This window comes from Trichomycterus rosablanca, chromosome 6 (genome assembly GCF_030014385.1).
Source record: "Trichomycterus rosablanca isolate fTriRos1 chromosome 6, fTriRos1.hap1, whole genome shotgun sequence".
Taxonomy (NCBI): domain Eukaryota; kingdom Metazoa; phylum Chordata; class Actinopteri; order Siluriformes; family Trichomycteridae; genus Trichomycterus; species Trichomycterus rosablanca.
The window spans coordinates 20346761-20357124 of NC_085993.1; the positions used below are offsets into that span (position 1 = coordinate 20346761).

Below are 10364 nucleotides of genomic sequence, written 5' to 3' on the forward strand. Positions count from 1 at the left end.
GTCGCCACTGTGCTCAGTCAGTACTCCAAAAATTGTTGAGGTCAGGGCTTTGTGAAGGGCTGGACAAGTTCTTACACATAAATGCTTTGTACACTGGGGAAGGAAAACATCTTCTTCAGTGATTTTCCTTCACTGAATTTGAATGAGAGTAAATAAGAGCACTGAACACAGAAAAAAAGTGGTTATTAAATATAAATAAATAAATATGGATAGTTTGACTATACATTTAAGAGAGTACATGGAACAGTGGAAGATTGTCAAATGTAATACAAGAATAACATTTCTTCCTGAACTTCCTGAGCATAAGATCAGCATTTCATTTTTACTTTCAGTAAGTGCAGTTAAACTGGCTCTTTTTAAAAGAACACTGAGAATTCACTGACTGCAATCAATCAACAACTAGGAATTAGAATTCTGTTTCATCAAGTTCATTCATTTATTCATTCACTGTCTGTTTTACTACCACTTTATCCTATTCAGAGTCACGGTGGATACAATTCACTGGGCGAAAGGTCGGACACACCCTGGACAGGTCGCCAGTCCATCACAGGGCGAACACACACACACACACACACACACACACACACACACACACACACACACACACACACACACACACACACACACACACACACACACACACACACACACATTCACACCTAGGGCAAATTTATAACTCCAATAACCTAACTGCATGTCCTTAAACTGTGGGAGGAAACCAAAGCACCCGGAGTCAGCCCACTCAGACATGTGGAGAACATGCAAACTCCACACAGAAAGGACACAGACTGTTCTACCAGGGAATCAAACCCAGATCCTTCTTGCTGTGAGGCGACAGTGCTACCCACCGAGCCATTGAGCCATCCTTTGCCAAGTTGAATCAACCTATAATAAAGTTGAAATTATATGGGACAAAGGTGTGTTCTAATCATTAAGTCACAAAAAACAACAGTTGCAGAAGTAACAAAAAAAATCCAAAACTTGTACATGTCTCATTGTATTTAACCGACTATGGTGTGTGTGTGTGTGTGTGTGTAGTCAATGCGCTCTGTAGCCTTACATGCTGGGACAGTCGCGCTGCTGAATGGATCAGATCGTACAGCGCCTTTATTTCACTCTGCGTGGTAAATACGCTTTTCTGGATTACATAATAAACCAGTCGGGACTTTTGAAGCCAAATTGGACAGAATAAATCACTTCCGACAAGGAAATCTGCGCGAAACATCTGGCCAGATGCTCAAACTCTAATGCGGGCACATGTGGAGCTCAGTGCTGAAAATGGAACAGGATCCAGCATTCTGGTTCAAGTCATTACCGAACAGATCGGGAATGTTTTCAAAGAGAACGATCGCATTGAATGGTAAGGACCTCTGGCTTGAAACGAACTTGAAATGTTGACTATTTTAGTTATATGGACAGCGTTTCTGAGATGATAACTTTACCTGAAGAAATTATGGATGGATGAACAGGCACCTGATAGATCACTTGTTACTGGCATCATCGAGTTGGATTTTCCCATTTGTCATCACTTATCAAAAAAAGATTGACAATATTGATTGTGTTTTCTTACTATTAAAAAGTTTTGGAATCACAAATGGACAGAATAAAACCCAATTGTGGAAGCAATAGAGTAAGAACTGGAGCACACAAGGATATACGTTTGGGGTTGACTTGTTTATACCCTTTTTTACTCTCAAAGAGTGCTTCACTATTGCAAATGCAGCAGGTTTCCATGCTATATGGTTACCATCTTCACATACTGTTGCTGTGGGGGGAAAAAAAACAGTGACTGACAGAACAAGGAGAACGGTCAAAGAGAACGGTTGCATTGAATGGTAAGGACCTCTGGCAAAAGCAATGGTAAACAAATGGAATTGAAAGAACTTGAAATGTTGACTATTGTTATTTGGACAGCGTTTCTGAGATGATAACTTTACCTGAAGAAATGATGGATGGATGAACAGGCACATGATAGATGGCGTGTTACTGGCATCATCATTGAGTTGGGTTTGCCTACATATCACTTATTAAAAAAAGACAGATTTACAGTATAGATTGTGTTTAAATTGTGTGAACATACACTAATATTAACTGTTCTTACTATTAAAAAGTGTTGGAATCATAAATGGATAGAATAAAACCCAATTGTAGAAGCAATAGAGCGAGAACAGGAGCACACAAGGATGTACATTTGAGTTGACTTGTTTATACCCTTTATTACTTTCAAAGAGCGCTTCACTATTGCAAACATGGCAGGTTTCCATGCTAAATGGTTCTTATTCACATACTGTTGCTGTGGAGGAAATACTATGAATAACAGAACTGGGGAATCTGAAAGTTTGGAAAAAGAAAGTTGGACACCAAATGAGGTAATGAGCTAAAATATCTCAGTATATCTTGTAAAGAAAGCCATCACATGCTGATAAAAAGCATTCTACAGGCTTTCTGTGGATGTACTGTTGATAACAGCTTCCGTTATACCGTTCAAAAAACATAACTTGTAGTTCTAGACTACTGTAGGTTCCAGAATCAGTGTTCCACCTCATGCATCTTTATCTTACAGGTTGAATTACACTGCCTTGCTTCATGCTGGGTCTCATCATTGTGGACAGTGCACTTGTCAAATGGCTAACACAAGCAATTCTGGTGAAAGCAACAAGCCCTTGCTTCAAGACGATGCCTTAATTGCCTCTGCAGTAAAACTGGCATTACTTGGGCTTATCACAGCAGCTGGTTTGTTTGGAAACATGCTGATCTTGCTTTTAGTGATCAATGAACGCTGTCTGCAAAAAGCAGCATATTGTTTTCTCTTAGATCTTTGCATGGGTGACATGGCACGCTCAGCATCATGCTTTCCCATTATGGTGGCGTCAGTAGCTCATGGCCCTGTGTGGACTTACAACACCAAGACCTGCACAGTCATGGACTTTCTGTCTATTCTCTTCTTCTTTCATGCTACGTTTACATTGTTTGGAGTGAGTCTGACACGTTACATGGCTATAGCACACCACCGTTTCTATGCCAAGCGTGTTACCCCATGGACGTGTGCTACTATAATTGGAGTTTCATGAATTTTGGCTGCGGCCATGGCCCTTACGTCACTGTTTGACATGGATACAAACAGAATCATGCATGAGAAGCAGCGGTGCATGTTTGAGCAGCACTATACAAGGACCAACAACACACTAGGCTTCACACTAATGCTTGCTGTGGTTGTGGGCACGACACATGCAGTGTATATCAAGATGATTTGCTTCGTGCATGACCACCGCAAAATGAAGCCAGTTAATCCCAGCCGTCAGCCACGACTGGACTTTTTATGGACCCGGGGCAACAGGCCAAGCAGCTGCCAATTGGATTGCTGGATTTGGACGTGGCCCAACACCACCCACCCACACTAGTTGGGATTAGACAGGAGGCGCATGGTGCCAGCAGACGTCTGCTCGACTTAGATGAGTTTAAGATGGAGAAGCGTATTAGCAAAATGTACTTTCCTGCTACTTTGGGCACCATACATTGTATTATGCTACATTCCAATGTTAGCTAAAAGAACAGACATGGTGGAGACTTATGTGAGTGCCACAGTGTGGCTTACAGTTGCCCAGGCAGCTGTCAATCCACTAATCTGCTTTGTTTTTAACAGGGAGCTAAGGACACAATGCCGAGCTTGCTTCTTTTGCTGCTTAACAAAGGCTACACCAACACCCACAGAGCCATATTGTGCAATCTAACAAATGACTAGTCTAAAGTACTTATTATTGAACAGTATTCTCCCAAAAACTGAGTCTACATGGTATAAAATATTTTTCATAAGATCTACAGTATTTATAGACCTGGTCTGGCAGTCATAGGCTTTACAATGCATTACCTTACACTAAATATTTGTGCTGGGCGGTATGACGGTACATTGGGTATACCGGCTTTGCATCCTAGTATTGTATGGATTTTGCCATACCATAATACAATTAATACAACAGCTGTAGGATTCAATAGGACGCAAATCATATAATATGGAGCGTTGTGCAGATTAGGTACAGCTCACCAGTTAGCGTTAGTATAACAGTGTTAATAGATGAGATAGGCTTCCTCAATAGGATGGAAAAAAATAAACAAAAACAGAAAACAAATGTAGGATGAAGAGAGGGAGACCAAAGCCCAGGCAGGTTATCTGACCCCTTACCCATGTCAGTTTATGTGTTTTCACTAGTGAACATAAAAGAGCAACCATGGTCATAATCATAAAAATAATCCCAGATATAATCTTAATAACAATCTTGGGCCCTTCTTTTTTGTATACATCATTTTGATTCTTGCTCGGGCACTCGGGTGGCGCAGCAGTAAAAAACATTAAGCCACTGCGAACCCCAGATATCAATGGTGCTATTGGCAGGTCATTCGTCTGCACAGACATGATTGGCTGTGTCTGAAGGCGTGATGGCCAGTCAGCCTTGCCATTAGGTGCACTTGTCTGTGCACTGTCAATGCTGGTCCCAAACCCAGATAAAATAAGGATGGTTGCATCAGAAAGGGCATCCGGCATAAAACTGTGCCAAATCAGCCATTTGAAACAAAATGATTCGCAGTGGTGACCCATAAATGTGGGAGCAAAAAAAGAAGTAAAAATTCTAATTTTGATATTCTTTCACCTGTATGTCACTATTTATATATCTCTATAATTCTACACTATTAAATAATCTAACATGACATTTCATTTAATGTTAATTCTACGTATAATTAATTTATATTCTAAAATTCTAGGTTTAGTGGATATTGTTTAGTAGTTTTGTTGAATCATTATAGAATTATTATTATTCATTTATTCTAGTTACTTTTTATGCCTTTTCTGATCAAACTATTTCAAAAACAATATGGGATATGACTTGATCAAATGTATTTTTCATGGAATTGATGAAAATATGAATTGATGTTTGTTAGCCATTTCCACTGTCCATAATTAAAATCAGATAGAGTGATTGGGGGAGTGTGTTGATTTGATGTGACACATGGAAGCCTAAACATATTGCTTTCATATAATTCAAACTGATCTGATTATAATAATGTGTCTTAGATTTGTAGATTTGTTACTATCCAGAGCCAGATGCATTTAGAAAACCTGTTGTGAATCATTATGTTCAACTAAATCTGTTGGCTGTGCTCCAGCTCAAGCAGTTACATAATCCAGAGCGCTGCAACAAACAGTTATAGTCGTTGTGCCTTACATCTAAAGTTGACAGTAATGAAGATATGATGTGCAATGTGTTTATTAAAGAAGCTTAGATGCTGTGCTACAGTGGAATCATAAAGTATTTCAACCCCTTGACAATTTGTGCATTGCATCGTGTAGCAGATTTGATTTTGAATGAATATGATTGCCAGGTTTCCACAATGATGAGTGTGAAGTTTGTTTATTAGTTAATTGCATTATACACTGATCAGCCATAACATTAAACCACCTCCTTGTTTCTGCACTCACTGTTCATTTTATCAGCTCCACTTACCATATAGAAGCATTGTAGTTCTACAATTACTGACTGTAGTCCAACATACCTTTTTAGCCTGCTTTTACCCTGTTCTTCAATGACCAGGACCACCACAGGACCCCCACAGAGTGGGTATTATTTAGGTGGTGGATAATTCTCAGCAGTTACAATGACATGGTGGTGGTGTGTTAGTGTGTGTTGTGCTGGTATGAGTGGATCAGACAGCAGCGCTGCTGGAGTTTTTAAATACCGTGTCCACTCATTGTCCACTCTATTAGACACTCCTACCTAGTTGGTCCACCTTGTAGATGTAAAGTCAGAGACGATCTCTCATCTATTGCTGCTGTTTAAGCTGTAAAGAGACCATCTAATTTTATGGATCTTGAGAGGAACTGCCATGAATAGTAGGCTGAATAGTAACAATCCAAATTTAAGTGTGCAAAGCTCGAATAGACAAATCCAAAAAGACTTAAAGCTGTAATTGCTGCCATAAGTGCTTCTACAAAGTATATGTAGTAAATGGACTGAATATTTTTGTGAGTAAGAGATTTCTGTTGTTGATCTTTAATACATTTTCAAAACTTTATAAAGTCACTTATTAATTAGGTCTAGATTGTTGGGTAAAAAAGGCACATATATATTTAGAATGAAATCTACAATGCAAAAAACGCCGCATTTGAAATTCAGTTGAAGATACATGACTCTAAATAATATACTGTACAGGTTTGAATAACTGGAAGAGGTAATTCAGCTGTCATTTTGTCTTTTACTTTATTTGTTTCTGTTATTTTTGGCTTTTACTTTTATTTTTTCTTTACCCTTTTTGTTTGTGGCTTTTTTGCCACAGTATTGTTCTACCTTGGTTAAGCATCCTACATATTGGGGTCATTTTTAATTACTGCAAGTGTGGGGCTTAACCTGGCTCATCAATGGCATGGTGCAACCCACCCCTTACACAATTATTTTATAATAATAATAATAATTATTATTATTATTTTGAGTAGTTGTAGTAGTAGGAAGTCAAAGAGTTAAAATTCACAATATCATTAAAGGTATTTAGACACCTGACCATTAGTTGGACATCCCTTTTCAAAAAAAGTAGTTTTTTTTGGAGGTGAACAGCATGCACAGCGAGAACATGTTAAACCTGGGTTTCTGGTGTGTGGCACCAACCCTTCTTATTTATTTTTTATTTAGTACTTCAGTGAAACCTTAAGAAAAAAAAGCAAGAACTAAAGATCACTTAGCTCTTATTGGTAAAATCTACCCTTTAATCATAATTCAATAAACAAATAGTTCTATTAAATGCTTATTATTGTACTAATACGAATACTAATTATTCATGTCTTATAAAAACTAAGAAAACTAACATTAAATTTGTGGCATTATTTTAAAGAGTTTTTCTATTCTTAAAGGTAGCAGCCTGCTGTGATTACATAAAAGGGAATGACAGGGAATGATGTATTCCAAACGTTAGTATATCATCATGAAAATTGTATCATTCAGGCTGTCGGTATGCCAGCACAAATAAACTACTCATTCCCAATGATGAATTACACTATTTGGCTCATTAGCAACTCTGTGATGCCCTTTCGGTGATCCACTGATAGCTTTAATTCAGTGGATCATTTATTGCCAATGAAAAAACTGCTTATGGCTGGAATGGAACCAGCTACCTGTAAGCAGATACACAGTCTGCTGTTTGAACTGAAGTCTGTCCAGAGCACACATTTAGAAGTGATATTTTTGTACACATTCTGTTTGTAGAAAATCTGCAGACACATGAAGAACATTCAAAGCTCTTTACAGTAACCAGAAGCAAAGATTGCACAGTGCCTTTTATTTGTATATTTTCTAGAATTAAAAAGTTTAAAGGATATTGGGTCTAGTTTTTAGTGTAAAAAGCAACTGGGTTATTAGGTGCACCCTGTTAGCATGACTATTACCTTAAATAAATGATGCAAAGACTTAATGCAATTAATGAAATTAATGCAATTTTCAGTACACAGATTTTGTTTCGGTAATTTACCAACACGTCTTCTGAAATTATTGATATTTCAGAAGACACTTATACCCATACCTTTGTTACATAACTTGTAAATACAGTGAAACCTTGATTTAACGGACCTCCATTAACCTGACAAAATTTGGAGTAATAGGCTTTATTTTGTCGGGAGGCTCGCTTTGTTCTTGCCCTTTTGCTTGGTGCTTTATGCTTAATTTTGGCAAGTTCTTGTGCTTAGCTATGCACCAGTACTGCTCCAGTAGCAACCAGCAGTGCTTCAGACTAAGAGTAATAGATACTCTGAGTCCCCACTATACAATCACAGCAAAAAAAAAAACAACAACACAGTTTTTACTCCTTTAAATCAAGGTTCCACTGTATGTAACAATTTATAGTGTAAACACACAGCAAAACTTAAGCTCTAATAAGATTAAAAGTCTGGAGAAATTTATAAGGATTTCTTCTTACTAAAATGGGTAAGAATTAGTATTACAGTGGAATCTAGCTCCATTTAAAATTCCTTGCCGTATCTTCACCCCATGCAGACATAGAGTACAAAAACAACACTAATTTGCACTAATTGTGCATGCCAATGGTGTAGTTCCACACTACACAGCATATACAAAGCAGTTTAAAATGCAGCCAGCAAATCACTATTGAGCAGCCAGGAAATCCATATTTTAGAAGGTCCTTGGGCAGACCTGCACTAGCTTTCAGCGCAATTCATAGCCAACTGTTTGCAAAGAATTTTCCTCAAATGTAATTTTGTTTCCATTATGTCTGGCCCAGTTAGAATGTAAATCCAATTTCTTCTTACTAATGGTTTACTTGACTTAACCGTTGTGTTGTCTTATGGGTCAAAAATGACCAACGAATAGGATTATTAGTAGATAAGATCCTCTCAATCTTACTTCAGCCTGAGTTTTGACTTTTCCTAGAGTGACCCCAGATAATCACAGTTTGTGATGTGTTATTTTTCTAAATTTGGCATTAGCATGTTCTGGCTAGACTGTGAGTCATGTTGTGAAGATCACTTTCTTAAAAAAAAGGAAGGATGCTATCAGCCAGTCAGGTTTTATTAGATTAATTTAAATGACTTTGCACTGGCCAGCCATCACAAATAATTAATTCTAAGACCCAGTATGTTTATTGCTTTATTGATCACTGCAGATTTACCAGAAGTAAATATTAACAGGTAAATATTAGAAATGATGTATGACCTGCTTATTATCGGGTTCCAAAATGTTAATATTTCATAAAATCCAATAGACAAAACAATTAAGTTAATATAGTTGTTCATAAAAAGTGTACAATATATAAGATTTAAAGACCTAATGGGACATCAGTATATTAACCATTAATTTACTGTATATTTAAAACATCTAATAAATAGTCCTATTTCTATAAATTCTCTAAACAAAAACAACACTATACATTTTATACAGCTCTTCACATGACTGTGGATATTGTTTAAAGATAATAGTTGTGATACTTGTATGGTGGGAGGCATTTGGACTTGCCTTCCTCTGTAGTAATACATGCCAAGTTTGGCAAACAAGGGCAAGTGTGGTGAAGTCTTTTCCCATCAAATGGAACCTGCAAATAACAAAAACAAATGCTGTAGTGGACAATGCTCAAAAAGAGAATTAATGAATTTATGGATCTGTCACAGCATAATACTGAAACAAAGATGACTCGGACTGAAAAACAGGTGAAGTGTTAAATCAAGTGAGGGGAAAAACTACAACAATTGGTGTCCTCAGTTCCCAAACAATTACAGAACATCACAGGTGGTTGACAAATGTTAAATTAATAGAATGCAAATGCTTCTACTGATTTACTCTGAGGCGCGTGTACACTTGTCCCTTATTTGGGAAGAGTCACTGGAAATTTTTAAAAAGTTATTCTTATTAATTATCTAATTAATATGATAACACATTTATATACTGATGGGAGAGGTCTTATGCATGATATGCCCATATTTACAGAGTTGAAGGAGTTTAAATATGCAATGACCTTTATAGTCACCACATTTTGGAATGACTTGCTACTAGACCAAATATTGAACAGCTCTTTCCATTATCAGACACCAACTAAAAGAACATCCTTTGGAAAAAGTTTTTCCATTCCTCTAGTACAATTCCAGAGTCGTGTAGCATATACGTTTGTTTATTTATTAGGATTTTAACGTAGTTTTACATATTTTGATTACATTCATGATAGAACAGGTTACACAAGTCTATAATGTCAAAAACAGTCATAGACAATTTTGTATTTTCAATTCACCTAACTTGCATGTCTTTGGACTGTGGGAGAAAACCAGAGCTCCTGAAGGAAACCCACACAAAGTAGAACATGCAAATTCCACACAGAACGGACCTGGACAGTGAACAACCCACAGTGATTTTAAAACATTATGTTTAGACTAAAATGATAGAAGATGGGAAAACAATGTAAGAGTAAATATAAATCAGGAAATATGGCAAAAAGGTTGAGGAGAAAATAAGAAATGAGGCTAAACCAGCACCTTGTGACTCATGGGATGGCATTCCTCTCCTTCCAGTCCCATCGGTGTACACATCCGCAGGCTACGTATCCAGAGACTGATGGCACAACACATTCCACCACCACACTGTGAATCTCTCTCACATGCCCCCCCCCCCCCCCCCCCCCCCCCCCCCCCCCCCCCACACACACACACACACACACACACACACACACACACACACACACACACACACACACACACACACACACACACACACACACACACACACACACACACACACACACACACACACACACACACACACACACACACACACACACACACACACACACACACACACACACACACACACACACACACACACACACAC

General features: G+C 37.9%; 2 protein-coding genes across 2 annotated transcripts; one reads left to right on the forward strand and one right to left on the reverse strand.

The window, feature by feature from the left end:
- Positions 1-2624: 2624 nt before the first annotated feature.
- Positions 2625-3731, forward strand: gpr27 (G protein-coupled receptor 27). Its single transcript, XM_062996715.1, is given in 4 exon segments — positions 2625-3286; positions 3288-3384; positions 3386-3489; positions 3491-3731. Coding segments are annotated over 4 exon segments (1104 nt in total).
- Positions 3732-8886: 5155 nt separating this feature from the next.
- Positions 8887-10135, reverse strand: prok2 (prokineticin 2; the record flags this gene model as incomplete). The annotated part of the gene is made up of 2 exons (XM_062996716.1): positions 8887-9081; positions 10013-10135. Coding segments are annotated over 2 exons (249 nt in total), but the record flags the coding sequence as incomplete, so codon positions are not given.
- Positions 10136-10364: the final 229 nt, after the last annotated feature.